A 23915-nucleotide genomic window follows, 5' to 3' on the forward strand; every position below is an offset into this window, starting at 1 on the left:
CTAAAATGGCTGACCTGATATTCCAGAACAGAGTTTCTGGCACATAGAGTCAGGAATGGGTCATAGTCTTGCTGAAAATGGGACCAGCAACTTATTATCAATTAATAAACATCAAAACATTTTCTATTGTCTCTGTATCCACAACACATGGTATAGTGCCTTGAATATGATAAGCACTTAATGAATGTTTGATACCTGAATGATTAAAAACAACAACAAACAAATAAAAGCACTCTGGCCAAGAAATTATGTGAGCAAATTTTAGATTAGGTGTAAAAGGTCGGGGGGAGGGATAATTTGAGAAATAATCAGATTGTTATCCTACAAAAAGTGAATACTTATCCTTCTTTTCCAGGGGCATTCTGATTTTTTAAAAATTCTTCTTGGGGGAGGCAGAACCAATATAGAAGAATTCAAAAATACAATTCAATTGAACTGTTCTAACATTCCTCTTCAAATAACTTTAAAATAACTCCTCAGAAAAATTTTAGAGCGGCAAAGACATCTAGAGGTCAGAGTGAGATATTTTGACAGCTGAAAAAAACTTAGGAGATCACAGTAGAAAACTGTTAGACTAAGATGGTAACCTGCCCTGAGCAGCTGGCCTTGAAAATGTCTGCAACAACAACAGTTTCACAAGGTCTCAGCCCAAAAGTGTTGATGGAGTTCAGTTCCAGGGCAGAGATCACTTCTTATTGTTCACAAAAGATCAAGGGCTTTGAATATTTGGAATAAAAAGACATTTTATAGGCTTTTTGACACTTTTTAATCTATCTACTGCCGTTAGAACAAATAAAGGGATGTCTTAATATACCTAGAACAACATGGAAACCAAATAGTTCCAAAAAATAATAACAATACCAGGTTAATCATGCTTCCAAAGAAAAGGACAGTGAATTCACATAGATTTTTAGATTTATATGTTTCTCCTAATTATTCACAATTAGTATTAACAATTTATATGCTTCTATATATGTCTTTCTTTTTTACTCTTTTGGTGTTTCTATGTCTTTCTGTCTGTCCCTGATTTTTCTGTACCTTCTCCCAAAACACACTGCAATACTACACACATTCACTTCTACAGTACAATATGCCATATTTCAGACAGCCTCAAGAAGACACATGTATATATCATAGACATAGAGTTGGAAGAAACCTAAAGTTCCATTAGATCCAATCCTTCATTTAAAAAAAAAAAAAAAAAGAGTTGATACCTAGAGCATTTTAGAAATTTGCTCTAGATCACTCAGGCTGTTCACCTCTGTCTTCTGACTCCAGTGATAGTACATTCTTTTCACCTCATAGGAAATATAGAATAAAACAAAGCCACCAAACTCTTTCAGACCCAGTACAATTAAATGACTCTAACTCTGGGCAAAATCTATGCTAAATTCATAGTTGATACTCTCACTATGTCATTTTGCTATATCAAATGATAATTGGCTATCATTTAGGCTTCTCAGCACATCTGCAAATAGCTTACAAGATATTAACAAGCATTGGAATTGCAAGGCAAGCTTTGCTCTTGCATTGTGCTTTGTACCTTGTTTTAACATGCCTGAGTCAAACTCTGCAATTCTGTGATTAGGTCAGTTATAAGTAAAGAATACTGGAAATTGATCTGATCAATTATAAAACTACTATATCACAATATCTTTTAAAATAGCTAGGATAAAAGATAACATGGCATGCAGGAGCCTGGGAATAAACCTGGAGCTCACAAATATTCTTATTAACATTTAAAGGAAAAGACTTTCAGGATATTTATCAAGAAACTGAAAGAAAAGAAAAAAAAATCATAAACAAAATTCTTTTTTTTCAAAGTATTTATTGAGAGTAGGTGGGTAAATAGCATGATTCTGCAAACAAAGTTGACAACAACAACAACAACCAACAACAACAAGCCAAAGTCAGGTCAAGAAAAAGATACTACCTGCTGTGACCAGATATTTAAGGCATTTCCCATCATCTTCTCCTTATGCTGAGTCTCTTCTACTTTGACCTTACTCTGGCAGTTTGTTTTCTTATTTCCGATCTTATCTTCACTTCCTGTTTGCTGTGTTTACTTAACTCCATGTTTTGAATCTGGGCTAATAATTTGATACTAGCTCATCACTCCTTCCTTGATTGATAGTTTTGAATCAGAATTCTTAATCCTGGAATTTATTATTGTTAATATTAACAATAATTAACCCTAATACCATGACCAGTTGAACTCTGATAATACCATTATCTGGGTTAGCAAATCAAGCTGAATGATAAAACTACTCCCAACAACCTGACAAATATATTGGACATTACTGAGTGCTATGGGCTCTCCTCACACCATCCCAATGAGCACAAAAGAATAAGTTTGGAACAAATCATAAATATTTCTGTTGGAAATGCTTTTATAACAAGGTTAGTGACCATTACAATTGGCAAACTACAAATGTAAATGAAGGCGGTTAAAGACATTAATTAATTATTGAGTGACAATATTATATCATAATGAGATGTTATAAAACAACCAAGGTCTTTTTTAAAAAACCTCCAAGTCACAAAACAAAGAATTACTGAATGGCGCAGGATAATTATTAAGACAAAACGACAATAACAACAAACACTTCATCCTTAACCCTAAATTAATTTGATTTGATGAATAAATCAAAGATCTATTAAAATCTAAAGGAAAAGTTGAATATCTCTGAAGTCATGAAAATATTTACCTTAATGCAAACTCCAGAAATTATATCTGATTGTCAAACAGATGATAAAAACACGATTGGCATAACTAAAATAATTTTGAAAAAGAAATGAGCACCCTTGGATGGGAATCTGAGAATCCCTTTTATCTGAGTGTGATGGGCATGAATACAACTAGCAAAACAATCATGCAAAAACAAAATAATAAGAAAATATATCTCATCATTGGTGGATATATTGTCCCATAACATTTGACAGAAAGTATAAAAAAATTTCAAAGTCTATACATAGTGATATATGGGACAGCTATTGTTAGACTAAGAAATAACAAAAATTAATAGGGAAAAATAGGAATACAAAATAGGAAAATATAAGACTAGAAATAGAAAATAGGAATGAGAAAAAAATCTTTCAAGAAAGAGAGCTACAGACATATGTAGAACACCACAATGCCAGAAATGGATTGAGAACTATCAAAAAATCTGTGGAGAAAGCACCAGCTTTGAAGTCAGGAGGACCTGAGTTCAAATCTGGCCTCACACTTAATACTTCATAGCTGTGTCATCCTGGGCAAGTTACTTAACCTCAAAAAAAAATTATGGAGAGGCCTTGGAAGATTAGATCAATGTCTAGCCAACTCATGCAGATAGAAATCTACATACTATGTTGCCTAGCAAAATCTTTAAAAATAAATCAAAGAAAAAAAGGAGTATGGAAAATAAAAGTAAAGCCAAAAATGTAGATTCTTTCAACAATAATCAAAAGCAAAAGCAAATCAGGAGATAAAGCAACACATACACAAATAATGTGCACTATATATATATATATATATATATATATATATATATAGCCGAATCTTGAGAAGTAAAGTTGAGAATAAAGCAAACCCACAAATAAGAAATTTTGAAAATTTCTATAAATGTTGTAGTTGTGAATAGTTTCAGCAATATAGCAACATAAGATAGATAACTTTTACAAAACTATTATGATATAGTATATAATATATACATATATGATATAGTATATAATATATACATATATTATATATAATATATATATGCAAAATGATTGAAATTCTTGCTTTCTTACAAAATTGAATAGTGACAGGATAAAGCAAAATTCAGGTTTTTTTTTTTTTTTTTGGTTCAAATAGTTCACAGTAGTATATGAATAATGAGGAAAGCACTATACAGTTTCTTGTCTATGCACAAATCTGATATCATCCTTCTTAAACTAAGACTTTATACACCTATTGTTAGAAGGTGGTAATGCCAGCAGTTCCTTTAAATATAAATCGATTACATCTTTTTCCATTTTATATAAAACATTTGTGGATTTTTTTTCCCAAATTTTTCCAAAATTGAAGATGCAACACTAGTGCTGCGGTCCCTGGAAGCCAGGGCATACCCCTTCCCCCCTCACCCCACTCCCTCCTCCGCCCCTCTCCCTCTTCCCCCTCTTCCCAGCCTATGGTCGGCCCTCAAGGGCATGACAACCTCTACTAACAGATCTCACGAAGATAGTTGGTTAAAATCTTTATTTGTCCAGAAAGTTGTCCCAAGAAAAGATGCTCACTCCAATCTCCTAGCCAAAAAGGAAACTAGCAATATGTACAAAATAGTTTCACAATGTGAAGCCACAATGCCTCGAAGCAATCAACAAAATTTGTCTAGAGGTGCTGACCAAGATGCAAGAAGAAAAATACTATCCTTGTACCTTGGTGAGGCCTTTGAATATCCATTCCACTTCTGGCCATAGGAGAGAGGCTACCCAGCCCTCAGTGAGGTCAGTGAGTAAGTTCTGAGAAAATAAGGAATTGGTGGCCTTCCGGAAGGAAAGGGCAACATGCTACTTTCTTGAAAGAACTAGCTGCTGTTAGAGGGGAGTTTGTAGAATAAACCTATCTCCAGACCAGGGCTTAACATATATGAACTCAGGTCTTACCACTTAGACCAGGAACAATGGTTGAATGGAGCAACTATTGGGCTCATGCAATTCATTTTAGACAGGACAATGAGGAAGCAGTTGGAGGGATTTTCCTCTCAGATTGGGCAGTTATCTATGGTATATCATCTTTAGGATTACAAAGATCTACAGTCCAGGAAATACACCTTGAATGCAGCATGATATAAAAATGACTGGGAAGAATGGGGCTATTATACAGTGCCCCTAATTCAGGAAATGGAGTCAAGAATCATGATACCCCTGAAGATTTCACCCTCAAGTAAAGATGGAATTAATTGTCATGTGCTTACATAGATTTCAGTTACAAGTATTTGTTTTAAATTAATTTTATGGTATTCATGGTGAGAAAGAACACTGAAATATAAAACTGTTGTTATGCAGCTTATTAGGAAGACCTCTTTTCTTTAAAATTTAAATGTTCATATAAAAGTTAATTACAAAAGACAAATGATTCATTCTAACAGTGCTCAGTGGTCTTTTGTGAAATATTTTTTTGATCTGATGTACCTTACCCAACATCAGTGGGGAGAAGAGGAAACAGATTACAATTTGAATCATTTCCTAATAGGAACCCAATCATGAAAGCAATTTATTCATATTTATTTATGATAAGCAAATCTACTGAAGAATTAAAGGGTTTAGATTAATTTCCTTCCTGTTGCAGGAAGAGCCCTGGACTCTTAGTCATTCACTCCTAATTCTAGTATGGTTACTCTGGCAGTTTTTCTGATAATTGAACTAGGAGGAAACTAGGTGTGTACCTCAGCCCTTTAAAAAGTTCTAATCTACTCTCTCCTTTGTAACCAGTTGTGAATCCTAGGAGACTATGATATGGCCAGTCTCATAGTGGCTGAAATGTTCACTTGTGCAAGAATTCAGTTTTGATAAAGAATGTCTATATGAAAAAAAAAATCACTGCATTGAACCTCTTCTTTGGACTGCATGATCTCTAGTTTGAAATAAACACCTTGAAGAACATTGATTTTTTTAAAAAATACTTTTCTATAATGAAATGCATAGCACTGGGAAAAGAGGTTTTATTTTATAAGCAATCACATGTGACTTCAGATGCATTTTCTGAGTCAATATTTTAATAAACATACAGCAGATATTTCTGAGGCAATGTGAAAGTGGTGCATGTTAAGACATTGAGAATGACATATAGCAGAGTACTCCAGTTCTGTCTGATTTCATTTTTGAATGTAATGTAGCAATTTTGTTCATGTCTGTAATAATATGGAAGTCCTATTGAAATGAACATTTTGTCTGACCCCAGAGTTTAAAAATTGCTGTATGAAAAACAGTGTATACAAATCTCTTCCCTTATGTCCAACTTGTACATGTCAATCCTTTCCCCCAAAAGCATATAAAGTTAATAAAATCCTTTTAATTAAAAAAAAATTTCCCAAAATCTGGAAACACAAGAGAACAATGTATTGGCTAAGGAGCAATAAAGTGTATGTAGAAAAAAATCGAAGATAATAATAATTTGTTTTCAATTGCATAGTTATTGAACAAGCTGCCTGAAAAGTCCTAAAAGTAATAGTCTTGGTTGATTACTATAAAGCCTTTAACTTAGTTTTGCCCTCATGGCATCTTCATGCTCTATGAATATATGATATGTACTCAAACATAGTGATAACCCTAAAATATTTGAATAATTTATGAAAAACAGTTCTTTATTTAAAAACAACAACAAAAAAAATGTAAAGAAAATTTAAGATAAAATAGGTCATTGTTCAGAATCAGTTTAACCTCTCTATTTCAGTTCTTTCATAATAAATACAAATTTCCTAAATAAATACAATGGAATGAAAAATAAACAAATACATCTGTATATACATATAGCTATATGTATGTGTGTATGCATATATTCATATACCTAGCTGAGGAAATAAAAATCAAATGGTTGAGAAAATGAAATGTACATAATTTCCATTATTATATTTGCTATTGGAGTTGTACCAAGGATGCTTTAAATAAAGAACAGAAAATAACTTTATACCCATTGAGTGCTTTTATTCAATTATATAAAGCAGTTATGTATTTCAATTTTTTGGAATAATATGGAGAACATCATATATAAATGCATAGCAGAAGGATAGTTATTATCACTCTTTTGAAAGAAAACGAAATTGAGGCAGACAGCTAGATAAATCATGTAGATAGCAAATTTCTGAGGCCAAATTTGAACTTAGTGCTTCCTAACTCTGAGTTTCTATTCATTGAATCACTTTATTGTTGTTGTTCATTTATTCCTGTCTGACTCTTCAAGAGCCCATGGACAATACCATCTATGAATTTTTCTTGGCAGAGATACTAAAGTAGTTTACCATTTCTCTCTCCAGAGAATTAAGACAAACAAACTAAATGATTTTCACAGGGCCACACAGCTAGTGAGTACCTTAGACTGGATTTGAACTCCAGTCTTCCTGATTCCAGGCCCAGCAATCCATCCACCTAGCTGCCTCCTGGATAAATAGAGAGTAAGTGGTTTGCCCAAGCTCACACAACTAGTAAATATCTAAGAGCTGAGTTCAAATCAGGTCTTTCTTAATCTAGGTCTAATGATGTATCCAGAATCATCTAGCAGCATCACTTATCTGTCTTTATGAATACCATCATAAAAATGAAAATGAGATATAAAGATGGTATCAAGATAATTACCCATTTTAAGATCACTTATCTCTAGATAATATAAAAATATGGGAGGACTGAAAAAATAATAACAGTATTATTGTAGTACTAATAATACTGTAGTATTAGAATTAACAATAGCAGGATACCAACATTTCCTAGGACTGTTTATTTGAGCGTATCAAAGAAGACAAGAAGGAGCAACAACAACTGATCATATTTATATAGCACCTCAAAAGCCACAAAATGCTTTTCTTAAATTAACTTTTGCAGAGAAACAGGATAGGTCTTTTTGGCTCCTTTTTGCAGATGAAGACTGAAAAGCAATGTTGTTTGCCAGTAGTCATGCAGTTTTTAAGGGTCAGAAGCAAGAGATGAACTCAATAGAAAGAATGCTGACTCTGGAGTCGGATGACCTGAGTTCCAATCTTGCCCCAACACTTATTATATTTGCATAAATAATTTTATGCATACCTTAATCTCAATAGAGTTCATTTTTCTAATCTGTCCAGTGAAAAGATTAGATTAGATTGCCATTTATTTCTAGCTCTAGAGCTATTATTGTGGCATCTTTATGACTCTTAAGGACAGAACTCATTCCACTCTACCACTCAGCTCCCCAAATATAATTAAACATCTTCTAATAAATTACCAAAGGATATATAAATAGTATACAAGATGTGATTATTTAAAGTCATGTAGAGAATAAGCTAATAGCCTTTTTGTTCATTGACCTGAATACAGTTGTATTGCTCTTTGGTACCTTGTGTCTCAGGATAGATTCTTATCTCCTTTATTAGAATCCAATATGAAGATTTTTACACACCAGGGGTGGAGTAGCTCCAACTTTTCATTTACTTTTAGCAGGAATAGAAAAACAGCTAAAGCAAAATATGGAGCTATAGTTTTTTTGTAGGCCTTAATATAAGCTTTTTTTCCCCTAGGAAGACACTGTGAAAAATGATGCTATGAGTTTGGATTTTTCTTTTGTTCATCACAGCAGGATGACCTTTCATTAGATAGAGTGGTCTTCTGAGCAGCCAACCTAAGTGGTACATAATCTTTTGTGAGTTCCTGCTCACAGAAAGCCATAAATATTCATCTGGATAGGACTCCTAAACTTTTTACTGCCTTAAACTTTTTACTACGTATTAGATTACATATATCCTAGAACATAAGGCTTGTCATAGCAGAACAGATAAATGACCCAACTATTCTGGTGCACTGTCTGTGACAGGGGCATATATTTGGTGTTTTAGAAGGTGAAAGAGGTCTCATTTTGCTGTGAAGAGGTAATTGTGCAACACTTTACCTTGTATAGAGGTAACACACTGAGCCAAATTATATAAACATTGAAATCATTTTTTTAGTGTGATGCATATGAGGAAGCTGTCTGGAATCCCAGGCTATAAGGAGAGAATTCATTGCCTTCTCCAGATTAAATGGCTCCCATTCTCTCCCAAATTTGACTTATTTAATTAAATTAATATGGTTCTATATATTTGAATTTTGTAGGTTGTGATTATTCCTGAAATGTCATTCTGGAAAAAACAATCCATGTGCTGTTATGACATAATTTTTCAATTGATATTAAAGATATCATACAAGAATTAAGAAATTCCATATATTAATATAATGTTGATAGTCATGGTAGTGAAGACTACTAGTAGTAAGTTCACTAAATTGGTAGAAACTTGGTTTTAAGTGATTTAAAAATATCTGGTTAAAGATATAGTTAGCAGAACATTTCTCAATGGTTTGCCCAATTACAGATTGGTTTTTGTAGTCTCAAACCATGAAAAGTAAAGACTTTAATGTTATTCTTTGGTTCTAGATCCATTTTAAAAAGGATGCCTGGGCTAGCCATGTGTTCATTTTCATTTATTTAAAATAAATGGATTATTTTTTTTAAAATCACGCTAGGAGATTTTATACACACACACACACACACACACACACACACACACACAAATTCCAGAGTCATTTAAAAAAAAATAATTCATTTATTTAAAATAAATAGAAAAAGAAAAAAAAAACAGAGAAAAACATTCCAATGTGCACAGCTGAATATAAGGGAGGATTAAAAATATGAAAACATAGATTTCCATTTCATAGAAGCCTATGTAATAAATAAGGCTCATTGTGTTCAGAGCTATCTATCTTTGCTTTCTTATAGGTTTTCTTTTGTTCTCTCCTATGTATTTTTAATTTATTCTTTTTTCCCCTTTTCCCCACTCCACCTTCCCTAAGAAGGCTATAATTAAATGAAGATATGTACACATATAGAGACATACATACATACATACATACACATATAGCTGGATATCTATCATCATATACATATGTACACATATATACTCATATACATTTATGCAAGACCATATTATGCTTCTTTATTCTCTGTTTCTCTAAAGGTGGATAACATCATCTTTCATAAGTCCAAGTTTTTCAGTATTTTTCTAAATGTACCAATTCATCATTTCCTACATCACTACAATATTTCAACCTTATACTTGGTTATTTTAAATAGTCTAAAACAATATTGATTAATATGGCTGACATACAGTGTAGTTTCCTTATTTTTCCCTTTTGATTAAAACTATTTTAACTTTAATTTTGTCTGAGAACAATAGTAACTACCCTGTTTTTTTTAATATAAATTCTATTCCTAATCATCATTATTATTGTTATTGTGTGTATCTCTTATTTCCTATACCTGCTAAATTTTTTATTTTATTTCTACTCACCTCCTTGTCTTGCTAATATTTAGCCTCTCCCTACACCCAGAATCTCTCATAATTATCTCTCATCCTTTTTCTTTCTCTTTATCCCATGCCTTTTAATCTAGTTTCTTCCATTCCTATTAATCTATACAGTTTCCTATACTCTCCTTATCTTATTCTCTGCTATCTTTATTTCTTTATGAATTTAGAAGAATTATATGCCCTACTAAATATATATGCATTTATCTCCTCTTTAACCCATTCCCATTGTGAGTAGAATTCTAGAACTGCCAGTCCTCCTCTCCCATCTAAATCCTGTTAAGTTCTTCCCTTAGCATCTCATTTATATAATTATTCTTTTTAGCTTTTCCTACATGCTTTTTCCAATCAGCTCATACTTCAACTTCATATATATATATATATATATATATAAACCATATGATCATCTCAATAGATGCAGAAAAAGCATTTAATAAAATCCAACACCCATTCCTATTAAAAACACAAGAGAGTATAGGAATAAATGGACTTAAAAAAAAGTCAATAGCATCTATTTAAAACCATCAGTAAGCATCATATGTAATGGTGATAAACTGGATAGCAGACTTGATTAAAAGCCAGAATCCTACAATATGTTGTTTACAGGAAACACACTTGAAGCAGAGTCATACATACAGAGTAAAGATAAAAGGCTCAAGTAGAAACTACTATGCTCCAGGTGAAGTCAAAAAGGCAGGGGTACTCATCCTGATCTCAGATCAAGCAATACAACTGCTAATTTTAAATTAAAATTTCCAATAAAATCAGGAGTGAAACAAAGTTGCCCACTATCACCATTACTATTCAATATTGTATTAGAATTGTTAGCTTAGGCAATAAGAGATGAAAAAGAAATTAAAGGAGTTAGAGTAGGTGTGGTGAGCTTTTTCTTCTCAAAACTCAGCCAGGTGATAAAAGTTCAGATCTTTTATTATCTCCAATATAGCCCGGTTAGCTCAGAGGCCTATCTCTCTGCTTGGTTCCAAGAGCTCCCTCTGAATGTCGCCAAATCCCACATTGGGCGCCAAAATGTTGTGATCTAGTTCAGATGGATCTGAATCAGTCCCTGTTCAGGCGCCAAAATGTTGGAATTCAAATGTTGGAGTTCTTGTTCTTCTCAAAACACAGCTGGTTTAGGTTAGAGCCCTCCAGATGTCTCCAAATCCAAAGGTTCTGTCCTTCAGCCTCTGCCTCTGCTTTCTTCAGCCTCCAACCAACACAGAGATGGAATGAATCTCTTGTCTCCTTCACTTGGAGCTCAGCCAGCTTTCTGGTGAGTCTTTCAGACCAGCTTGGTCTCAGTGGGGGGCGTGCAGGAGCCCAGCCACCAACTCCTCTCCAATGCAGCTGAACTCTCTTTTGCAACCAGCCAGCCAAGTGGAATATATATTCTCTCTTGCCTTGCCTCGGAGAGAGGGCTTCTGGTGTAACTCTGCTGAAATCTGACCAAGAGCCTCTGTCTGTTTCTTTTATCCAAGAGGGAGGAATTATGGGATACGAGAGAGAGGGATTATGGGTTTTCTCCCATAGTGCTGTCTGGCCCAAAGAGCTTCAAGGGAGGTGTGAACTCATAAAGGTACAAAGTTTACTTTGTGAAGCTGGCATACTTGTGAACTCCAATGAGTAAAGATGTAAACACACAAGCCTTGTATTAATTAGTCCTACTTAGTACCTTGTTTCAGGTTCTGCCCAAAACATCTTCTTGTAAGATTAGATCAACTCTAATTAGTTAGCAGTTTGTAAGGATTCCAACAAGTAGGTAATGAGGAAACCAAATTATCACTCTTTGTAGATGATATGATGTTATGCTTAGAAAACCCCAGAGATTCTGCTAAAAAGCTACCAGAAATAATTCACAATTTTTGCAAAGTTGCAGGATACAAAATAAATCCACATAAATCATCAGTATTTGTTGGAGTTCAAATGTTGGGTTCTTGTTCTTCTATAAAATATTATAAAAGTTCTCTCTGGGTGCCTTCCCTGGAATCAAGATTTTGTCAGTCCCTGTTCGGGCGCCAAAATGTGGTGAGCTTTTTCTTCTCAAAACACAGCCAAGTGATAAAAGTTCAGATCTTTTATTATCTCCAATATAGCCCAGTTAGAGGTCTATCTCTCTGCTTGGTTCCGAGAGCTCTCTCCGAATGTCGCCAAATCCAAGGATTCTGTCCTTCAGCCTCTGCCTCTGCTTTCTTCAGCCTCCAGCCAGCTCCACTCTTCATGTCATTCCGGTGAAATCTCCCAAAGTGCTCTGTGTCTGCACCAGAGTACTCCTCTCCAGTCCAGCTGAACTCTCTTCTGCGACCAGCCAGCCAAGTGGAAAATATATTCTCTCTTGCCTTGCCTCGGAGAGAGGGCTTCTGGCGTAATTCTGCTGAAATCTGACCGAGAGCCTCTGTCTGTTTCTTTTATACAAGAGGGAGGAATTGTGGGATACGAGAGAGAAGGATTATGGGTTTTCTCCCATAGTGCTCTCTGGCCCTAAGAGCTTTAAGGGAAGTGTGAATTCCCAAAGTTACAAAGTTTACTTTGTGAAGCTGGCATACTTGTGAACTCCAATGAGTAAAGGTGCAAACACAAGCATTGTACTAATTAGTTCTACTTAGTACCTTGTTTCAGGTTCTGCCCAAAACATCTTCTTGTAAGATTAGATCAACTCTAATTAGTTAGCAGTTCGTAAAGATTCCAACAAGTATTTTTATATATCACTAAAAAAATCCCAAAGCAAGAGCTACAAAGAGAAATTCCATTTAAAATAACTGTCAATAGCATAAAATATTGGGAATCTATCTGCCAAGGGAAAGTCAGGAACTGTATGAGCAAAATTACAAAACACTTTCCACTCAAGTAAAGTCAGATCTAAACAACTGGAAAACTATTAAGGGCTCCTGGACAGGGTGAGCAAATATAATAAAGATGACAATACTACCTGAACTAATCTATTTATTTAGTGCTATACCAATCAGACTCCCAAGAAACTATTTTAATGACCTAGAAAAAATTACAACAAAATTCATTTGAAAGAAGAAAAGGTTGAGAATTTCAAGAGAACTAAAGAAAAAAAAATCAAATGAAGGTGGCCTAGGTGTACCTGATCTAAAACTGTATTATAAAGCAGCAGTCACCAAAACAATTTGGTATTGGCTAAGAAATAGACTAGTTGATCAGTAGAATAGGTTAGGTTCACAGGACAAAATAATCAATAATCGAAGCAATCTAGTGTTTGACAAACTCAAAGACCCCAGCTTTTGGGATAAGAATTTATTATTTGACACAAATTGCTGGGAAAGTTGGAAATTAGTATGGCAGAAACTAGGCATTGACCCACACTTAACACTATTACACCAAGATAAGATCAAAATGGGTTCATGACTAGGCATAAAGAATGAGATTATAAATAAATTAGAGGAACATGGCATAGTTTACCTCTTAGACCTGTCGAGGAGGAAGGAATTTGTGACCAAAGAAGAACTATAAATCATTATTGATCACAAAATAGAAAATTTCGATTATATTAAGTTAAAAAGCTTTTGTACAAATAAAACTAATGCAGACAGAATTAGAAAGAAAGCAATAAAATGGGAAAAAATTTTTACAGCTAAAGATTCTAATAAAGGTACCATCTCCAAATATATAGAGAATTGACTCAAATCTATAAGAAATCAAGCCATTCTCCAATTGATAAATGGTTAAAGGATATGAACAGATAATTTTTAGATGATGAAATTGAAATTATTTCTAGTTATATGAAAAGGTGCTCCAAATCATTATTCATCAGAGAAATGAAAATTAAGATAACTCTGAGATATCACTACATATCTGTCAGATTGGCTAAGATGACAGGAAAAATTAATGACAAATGTTGGAGAGGATGAGGGAAAACTGGGTCATTGATGCATTGTTGGTGGAGTTGTGAACAGATCTAACCATTCTGGAGAGGAATTTGGAACTATGCTCAAAAAGTTATCAAACTGTGCATACCCTTTGATCCAGTAGTGTTTCTACTGGGCTTATATCCCAAAGACATATTAAAGAAAGGAAAGAGACCTGTATTTGCAAAAATATTTCTGGCAGCTCTTTTTTTAGTGGCAAGAAACTGAAAATTGAATAGATGGCCATCAATTGGGGAATGGCTGAATAAATTGTGGTATATGAATGCTATGGAATAGTATTGTTCTATAAGAAATGACCAGCAGAATGAATACATAGATGATTGGAGAGACATACGTGAACTGATGCTAAGTGAAATGAGCAAAACCAGGAGATCATTATACACTTCAACAATACTACATGATGATCAATTTTGATGGACATGGTTCTCTTCAACAATGAGAGGATCCAAATCAGTTCCAATTGATCTGTAATGAAAAGAACCAGCTACACCCAGAGAAAGAACATTGGGAAATGAGTATGGACCACAAATATAACGTTTCCACTCTTTGTGTTATTGTTTGCTTGCATTTTTGTTTTTTCTTCTCAGGTTATTTTTACCTTCTTTCTAAATGCAATCTTTCTTGTGCAATAAGATAATTGTATATATATATATATATACATACATACAATATATACATATATTGTATTTAACATATACTTTAATATATTTAATATGTATAGGACTACCTGCTATCTAGGGAAGGGGGTGGAGGAAAGGAGGGGAAAAGTTGATACAGAAGTTTTTGCAAGGCTCAAAGTTGAAAAATTACCCATGCATATGTTTTGTATATAAAAAACTATAATAAAAACAAACAAACAAAATTACCTCCTAACCCAGCTAGCCCCAGGGCTTGCTGATTATTGTTTCAGAGTAACTAGACTGAAAGTGTTTATACTCCACAAGGACCACATCTTCAGCTTGGTTTCTTTCTTTGGATCTTCTAAGACTGTCCCAACAGGACCACTATTCTGCTCCAAATCTCATTTGTTTTTATCATTATATGTTTGCCCTGAGGCACTCTTTTGTCTTGTTTGTGGGAAAAATCAGTAGAGCTTAGAATTTTCTGTTCTATTTTTTCATCTTTCCAGAATCCTCTCTCAGAGAGATTAAAAAAAAAATTATAACCCTATAGTTTGGTCACTTGACTATTATTGCCAAATTTCCACTCTCCCTTCTATAATGTAGACTACAAGATCTAAATGGTATAAAATATAAAGACTGATCAAACAGTGACCATTTGAAATGCCTACTTTATTAAGAAAGGAATGTGGTGGTGATTGATAGGTTGTGGGCATGTCACTTGAATATTTGAATAAATACTTTCACTCTTTTATTTATTCTTTTCCAAGAAACAAAGAGAATATTTCACAAGAACATTGTGCATAAGGGAAATAGTTAAATAAGGGAAAAGTTAAAATGGTGAAGTAAGAGGAAGACAATATACTTCAAAATTTCTCAAACTGCATCAAATATCAAACCTTTTTTATATGCAGTGGTACAATCTGAGATCCATCAATATGTTAAAAATTTAAGACACCATTTTTTCCCTTTGTGTGAATGACAGAAAGGAAGCTTGAGGGAAATATGTAGTGAGGTTTAGTAATGTATTCATTGCATTGCCTGTGCGTATTCTTTCATTCTCGCTGATCAGAAGCACTGCCAAACAAACCAGAAACAGGCTCCTCTGAGGGGTTTGATGCAAATGCTCACCAAAACAAATTGGTTACTACAAAAAAAAAATATTATCCCAAATGGATGTAGGAAAAAATAGTTATAAATAAGAATAAACCAGTTTACATCCTTTTTACAATGTTTACTGAAATTAATCAGTAACTCACATATGCTCACCTCTTTATATTTTCATAGAACTGGACTTATTTTATTTATATATAATAAATATTGGAATCAAGTGATCTGAGAATAAAATCATATAACTTTCACTGTCTATAATAATACATACAAAATTATAACAAATTACTTATCTCCTAAGAACTGCTTTATGACAATGATTGTCTAGAGCTTCTTTAACTACTAGTCAAAGGCTACTTCTTAATGTATTTATACCAAGATGTCCAATGATAACATGAGCAATTCAGAGGTAAATAATACAAATATTCCTCTGTGTGTACGTGTATGTGTATGTGTGAGTGTTAAAACTGTCAATCTAAATTTTTCCAAGTTTCAAGTAGAAGGCTGCTCTAAATGAGAATTCCATATAAGAAATTTATGACTTTGGATTCCAAGAAACCAGTTAGCATGTTTCATTTTGCTTTATTTGGAAGACATGGCAGGGGAGGAACCAATATCAAGTAGACAACCAGAGGCAAGGTGAAAAAACAAAATGATTCGGGCAGTCACCACTGGGAAAGATACAGTCAGAATCATCAGACTTCTAATTGATTGGCCATGTGGAGGAATGAAGATTAAAAGAAAATATATGGGGCTACACTTAGTCAAATATGGGCTCCAGGACAAATCATGCTTTGTATACCCATGCTCATCTGCTTAAACCACCAAGAAATGTTTTTATATGGGTAGAATCTGCTTTAAAAAAGAAAAAAAAAAGTACATCAAGGGCTGCTCCGAATATAAATTAAGAGCATAAACATTAGGAAATGCTGAAAAGAAAGACAAGAAGTTCAAGGAAGATTAGTTACTCAATGCAATTGGGTTTTCATTTCATTTGAAAAAAAAATAAGGGATTGAACAAATCTTAGAGGACTTATTGAGCTCTAGTATTCTATGATGCTAAGATTCTGATATTGTTTGTTTAGAGAAGAATAAAAGTGAATAACCAACCAATACACTTTTTGTGATAAAAAGGTCATTAAGAAGGTAAGAAAAAAGAAGGAATTATTTTTGCATCCCACTAATTTCAATACTTATTTGGATGCATAATTCCACTGTTGTGACTACTCCTTCCATCAGTACAAATGATGACTTCCATACTTTTCTATAGTAATTTTTTTCTTCATGCTTTTTAGTAAATCCTCCATAGAATATCCAGCCAATTAACTTACTCTGATTCATATATTAATACATATAGATGAAGGGATCATGATGATTTCTAGTCCAACCCCTAGTTAGGAAAGTGAAAAGGAAATAATTATTCACAGTGACTGAGGTACTAAAGTAACTGAATGACTTCAGCCTAGATTCAAATTCATCATTTGATGAACCCAAACCATTACTCTTGCCATTCTGTCACTGACATTTCAATGTCCCAACAGTACTAAAATAGTTTTCATGTTGCCTTTCATCCTTACTACATAACTTATTCTTCTTAATCAGTTTTAAAATTTTTCATGCTACTATTCTGATGTAAACAATTATTAGAAATATGTCACACCCTACTTATACCACAGAATCATAGAATGTCAGTCAGAGAGCACTTTGGACATGCTATCTCCTTCAACATAATCAACATATCAACATGTAATCATTCAGTCTTTACTTAAAAATCTCTAGTGAAGCAGAGCCTATTATCTCTTGAGGAAAAACAATTCTACTTTTCTAATTTTAGGAAGTATTTTTCATATCAAATTTAAATGTCCATATAATTTTATCCAAATGACTTCAGGTTTTTCTTTCTAAGACCGAAAAGAATAAATCTGATTTTTCATGCAAATAATGACTGAGCAAATAATTCAAAACAGCTATCATGTCCTAGTCACATCTTTATTCTATAAGCAAAACAACTTTATTTCTTTCAAATGATCCTTATAGAGCATGGTCCCAAGGTCCTGCTATATCCTTTTTGTTCTAAAGAATTATTTGCACAGTTGTTATCTGTAACAGTAACAGTTGTTACTTTCTGTTGCTTCTAATCTGTCTTGGACTCTTTCAGCTCCTTTAGAGTTTGAATATTCCTCACATAATCATGGGATGATATCTTGACTTGGCTGTGAATTAGATTTAAGTAAGGCAGAATTACACAAAGTCATCAGTTTCACTCTTCCAAATTCATCAAAACCCAGTGGCAGACCAAGTTAAGATGATTTGGATTCCCATTGGCCTAGGATACAATGGATAACCATGGTACCTTCAATGTCTAACTAAGTTTTAAGATCATCAAAGTGTCTGCTTCCGCTGCATTTGTGCCATAGGAATAAATCCTTATCTGCCCATTCCACTAGAAGAAGTCTTCTTAGGGTAGACATCCTTCCCACTTCATTACTGGGTTTGAATCCTGCTAGTTTCTCTCAACCTGTTTTTATCTGCTTCAGCAATATAAGTATTCTAAATGTTCTCCCAATCTCAGCATCCTGATAATGTGACTTAATACTAATGATCTACTGTTCATGTTTTTAACAAATCTGAATTGGTCAATTAATTTCTTTTATATGCAGATAGTTCTTTTCAACTAACTTTATCAGTTCTTTTTCAAATGAATCAACAAGCATTTATTACTTGCTTACAACGTCCCAGATACTGGGAATACGAAGAATGAATGAGAAAGTTCCTTCCTTAAGTGGGATTCCATTCATTTGACTAGAAAAATAAAACATGAACACAGTTGAGTAAATTAAAATAAACTAAAAATTGTATGCGAAACAAGGGTGGCCAGGTAATGCAGTGGAAAGAAAACCTGGCTGGGAGTCTGGAAGAATTGAGTTCAGATCTGGCCTCAAAAACTTTCCAGCTGTATAACCTTGGAAAGGTACTAAATCCTGCTTACCTTAGTTTCTCATATGTAAAATGAATTGGAGAAGAAAATGATAAATCCTTCCAGTATCTTTGCCCAGAACCCAAACAGGATTATAAAGAGTCAGATGCAATCAAAACGACCGAAGAACAACAATATTGAAAATAAAGAGGAAGAAATTTGGCACAGAAAATAACTGGAGTTAATTAAGGAAAAGTCTCTCTAAGGAAAGAACACTTGAATTCAACTTTGAAGGGAGCTAGGATTTCAGGAAATAGAGGGAAAAAAGGGAGAATATTCCAAGTGTATGTAATGTGTAATGGAATAGCACATTCAAAGGAACATGAAATGGAATTTTTGTTCTGGGAAAAGGAAGTGGGCCAGTTGGAAAGGAAAACAGTAAATGTGAAGATAATAGTATATGACAAATCTTAAAAAGATAGATTGGGGGCAAAGTATAAAGGATTTTAATACTTTTTATATTGTAATTTAATGAAATAGGGAGACACTGAACTTTTTGAGTATGGGAGTGACCTACTGAGACCTGAGATTAAGGAATATCAATTTGGTAGAGCAGCAGATGAATAGATTAGCGAAGGAAGAAACTAATGCAGAAAGATCAGTCTAGTCAAGAGTCTATAGGACCTGAAACAAGGACAGATAGTTACTTGTGATCACCCTGTGTACTACAAGATAAGATGCTCAATTGTCTTTGAGTGCCTCTAAACAATTTTTGGTGAAGAACCTATGATTTGTCTTTCTGTAACTCGTTTAAGTATTTTGATTTCATTCATACTTAAAAAAATCAATATTGATATAGTTAGTTTTCTTCAGTAGTGTATTAGCATATTGTTCTTTGGGAGTTACAAAATAGACATACAATAATACCAATAATTAAAATAAATGTTTTAGCTGGTTTAAAAACTATGGTATTCTTAACTTCTTTTGTTTTTTTCATCTCTCTACTATCATAACTACTGGGGTTAAAGAAAGGCCTGCAAAAGATGAGGATTGCTTTGTAATTCTGTCTATTTCAGTTTCATTGCTTACTATATTCTCTCCCCTCAAAAAAAAAATGATCATTGTTGATCAGTTTTCTAATAACTGGCATTTCTGCCCTGAATTGGAAGACTATTCCAGAATTAGGCACACTTTATCTCTCACTAGGTCAGTACTTGAAGCCTTTTTATTTTAGCAATCACACTCATTTGAATAAACATTTTATCAAGTGATCTTTATGTATAAGGACTAGATATTAGAAAGAAAAAGACAAAAATGAAATAGCTCTCCTCTTCAAGGAGTTTACATAATCCTAGGGAGATATAACTTTACATAAATAAGTAAATATAAATTAAAAATGAATAGAGAACATATTTTTCTCAAAAGAAAAAAAAAATCATGGAGAGGATAGAACAAAAACTGAGTACAGCAAAAATGGCTTCAGAAAGTTTAGGGTATTTGAGATGAGCCTTAAAGGAAGATGAGAGTTAAAGTGATAGGGAACCAGTTAAAATCTTTTGGGCAAGAATGAAATGATAATATCCGTCTTTTTATCAAGATGAATTGGACATCTGTGTGAAGAATTAACTGGAAATAGAGACTAGAATGAAGAAATGAAATCAAGAAGCTATTGAAGTAGAATAGGTGAGAGATGTTGGGGGCCAATGTTGGGGGCCTATATTAAGGTAATAGAGAGAAGTTGTTGAATGAAAGAAATACAAAACAGACATTCAAAAACCCCAGGGTCAATTCTGAATAACCTTTATATCACTATGAGGTATTGGCGGGAGAGTCTTTGAAAGATCTGACCACAGTCAATTATTTCATTCTATCAATCCATAAATTTCCTTGAATTCAAATCTAGCCTCAGATATCTACTTACTATGTTATTTTGGGTAATTCATTTAATCCTGTTTTTCTCAGTTTGACAGCAAACTTTAAGGAGCACTAGAGCTTAGATTTTGCTTCTGACAGTGCTAACAAAAATGTAAAAAAAATCTTTATTTTTTTAATCATTTGAAAATATCTTTTAAATGAACAACTACAATTTTACTTATGAATAATCTTCTTGAGAATTTTAGAGTCCACTTTTACCTTTAAAAACCTTAAGAACTATCATCTCCTTGATGCCTTTTCTGATCCCTCTTCTGGTAATAACCTAACCCCATCTCCCAAATTGACATTATATAACACACACACAATACACACATATAGATACATGCACACACACATATAATATTTATGTATGTGTTGAATTAGTCCAGTGGAATTCTAACTCTGTGAAGGCATATAATATGAAAGATGAAAATATGAAAGAAAATATGCAAGAAAACTTACCCTGTAGTATACCAGAATCTATTCAAGCTACTGTTTTACCCCCAGACATATATTTATGTATATTTTACTTGTATATTGCGCATAATCACTAATTTGGTGTCATCATTCACACCTTTTTTTTACCTTTCAGAACAATTTATATATTTATACTTGAGTTAAATAAGTTCCTCCATAGCAATGAACCTCCATGATCCTCTGGATTTACATTTACATTTCATTTTTGTTCACTCCTTTCTATTCTCTCCTTTTTATAATGGGACATACTCCAGCTTTCACAAGAAAGGAAACTTACATGTACATGTGGTTCCATTTTCATCGAGAAGCTGATTATCTGCACAAGCACAAACTCGACCTCCAGGAATGGCTAAGCAAAGTGTTCCACAGCCACCATTATTTACCCGACAGGCATTATTACCTTTAAAGGAAAGGTCAAGAAAAGAATTTAAAAATCTGCAAAGCCAAGCCAGACAATATGTCTTTAGTCTCTGCTCATGAATTGTCTGTTTATTGCTCTGTAAATATCTGTGCATATACAACTATGTACATGTACAATGAAGGTTCTAGTCCTGCTCTGATCTGAACTGAAACAATCTCTGCTTCAATTTTCTAATTTACAAAATTAGAAGAGTTGGAATAAATGATCATTAAAGGGGCTTCCAACACTAAAATTATAGTTCTTAAAGATCAATAAATGTACACATATGAGCCTGAATATACTAAGCAAAGATTAAATAATGACATCATAATTATGTATGAATGTATATACATATATAAATGTGCATACTAACATTGTAAAGGTCTTGGTAGGCCAATAGGCAATATTAATCTCACCAGCTGTTCACAATTCTAGACCTCATTTTATAAGATATAAATAAATAACAATTTAATTATGCCAACTTAGACACTTAAGCCCACAAATAAAGTGTATTTAATTATTCAAAGACATAACAGAATAATACAAACGATGTTTTGAATTATATTAGCAGTTAAGGTCCAAGTAAATTTTTTTTTTTTTTTTTTACTAAAGTGACAGGCAGGTTATTATATCAAATGCCACAGGAACAGGACATGTCACATAGAGAATAATAAAAAGGGAGGGGGAAAACATGTCATAAAACTGTGCTATATGCAATAAATATTTAACTCAATTGCACAGATCATTATGGCACGGTCCTTACATTAGAATGAATAACCTGAACTAAATTAAGATCCATTTTTATTATTCTGAAAACTAAATTCAATTTAGCATGTTTACTCCTCCTCAAAATAGAAACACATAATTAAAAGCTAGATAAATTAATAATTCAGAATAAACTTCTAGTATCAACCTCTGAGCTCAGAGGTAATTATACTTAGTTCAGACTTTGCCTCCAACAGTGATGACCCTCTCACCCCCTTTTACAGTTTTTTTTTTTTTTTTTTTAGATATGGCCATGTTTATTGCATGACACTGGAATCAGAAATGTAATACTTTATGGGACTATCCGACTTTTTGTTCAGGCAATCTCACATTATATATAGGAATAAATCATATATTTAATAATTTTGCTAACATTCAGATTCTAGAAAATTAGAATTAATTCAAGAATATAGTGAGATGAAATATGAGAAATTTTAAAAAATAAAAAGAAGAGGAAATATTGAAAACAATATATTAGAGTATGCTCCAAACATAAAAGAGGTGTTAAACATTCAATTTTCAATTACAATGACATGAGTTATGAATACCACTCACTGCTAAGAATAAATTTAATTTTTTTAGGAATATATTTCTATTTTATAGACTATTATAATTGATTTCATACATGAACAATATGAACTGAAAAAGAGAATACCCTTGGTCCCATTATAAAATAAAAGAGAAAGTGGAAATTAACTGTATCATTATATATCTTTTCAGATGATTATTTGGATCCTCTTTTTGTATGTATAGAAGAGCAAAATGTTTTTCAAATTTTTTTACTTGCAACCAAAATCATACTTTTTCTTTAAGGTTAAAAATGAGCTTATGAAACATTCTACACAATAAAAAGATCATTATTTTCTTAAAAAGCATAATTAAGTAACTATTTGTATGACCTTCTAAAAAGGCCATTCCGGAGGATTATATAGCTTATTTTAAAAAGTACTTAGCTTACAAATTAAAACAAACATTACTGACATAAGGAAAATAGTATGAGTAGATAATAACAAAAATGTAGACTAATGCATGACTAGAATAACTATATTAAATATATATATATATGTGTATATATATATATATATGTGTGTGTGTGTGTGTGTGTGTGTGTGTGTGTGTGTGTATCATAATTTAGTCTAGTTTAACGAAAACTTATTGTTAATAAATCTGGAACTTCAAAGTACCTCAGAGATCATGGGACCAACTTCCATCTTTAAAGGATAAGGGAACCATGTTCACGGGATATTAAGTGACTTGTCCAAATTGTCACACAGGTTTTAAGTGTTAAAAACAGAATTTCAATCTAAATCCTTTGACTCTGAGGTCAGGGTTTTCCCCCACTGTTCCACACTGTGTTCCACACATTCCATGTGTGAGACAGAAAGCTTTGGGGGGAAAAGCTGTGGCAATTCTAATTGCATATACAAAAGCAATAGGAAAAATGACAGCTATTCTTGGATTAATCTGCTAAGGTTTCCGGGGAAAAAAGGAGATTTTATGGGAGTCATTTAAATGGCAGGGAGGAGAAAGTTAGGGATAATACTAGGGAGAAATGTGTGGTACTACTTGAGAAAAGAATTTTTGATAAAAATAGTAGGATTGGGGAAAAATGAAATAAAATGAAAGAATCTGTGAGTCCTGAAATTTACATATGTTTTATGTGATATTCATGTATTTTTTCCTATTCTCATTTACATACCTGTTCCTAGCCCCATGTACACACTTCAAGTATCATGGAACTTCTCATTATTTGTGTGGCAAAGCCATTAAGAG

At 33.1% G+C, this 23915-nt stretch overlaps 1 protein-coding gene and 1 pseudogene across 1 annotated transcript in view; one reads left to right on the plus strand and one right to left on the minus strand.

Moving 5' to 3' along the window:
- LRP1B (LDL receptor related protein 1B) overlaps window positions 1-23915 on the minus strand; it is a 2056943-nt gene that overhangs the window by 957309 nt on the left and 1075719 nt on the right. Inside the window, exon 15 of the mRNA XM_051990638.1 lies at window positions 21255-21377. Within this exon, the coding sequence (XP_051846598.1) occupies window positions 21255-21377 (123 nt within the window). The remainder of the gene's footprint in view (window positions 1-21254; window positions 21378-23915) is intronic.
- LOC127553390 (protein NipSnap homolog 2-like) lies at window positions 4174-4944 on the plus strand (annotated as a pseudogene).

Source organism: Antechinus flavipes, chromosome 3 (genome assembly GCF_016432865.1).
Source record: "Antechinus flavipes isolate AdamAnt ecotype Samford, QLD, Australia chromosome 3, AdamAnt_v2, whole genome shotgun sequence".
Taxonomy (NCBI): domain Eukaryota; kingdom Metazoa; phylum Chordata; class Mammalia; order Dasyuromorphia; family Dasyuridae; genus Antechinus; species Antechinus flavipes.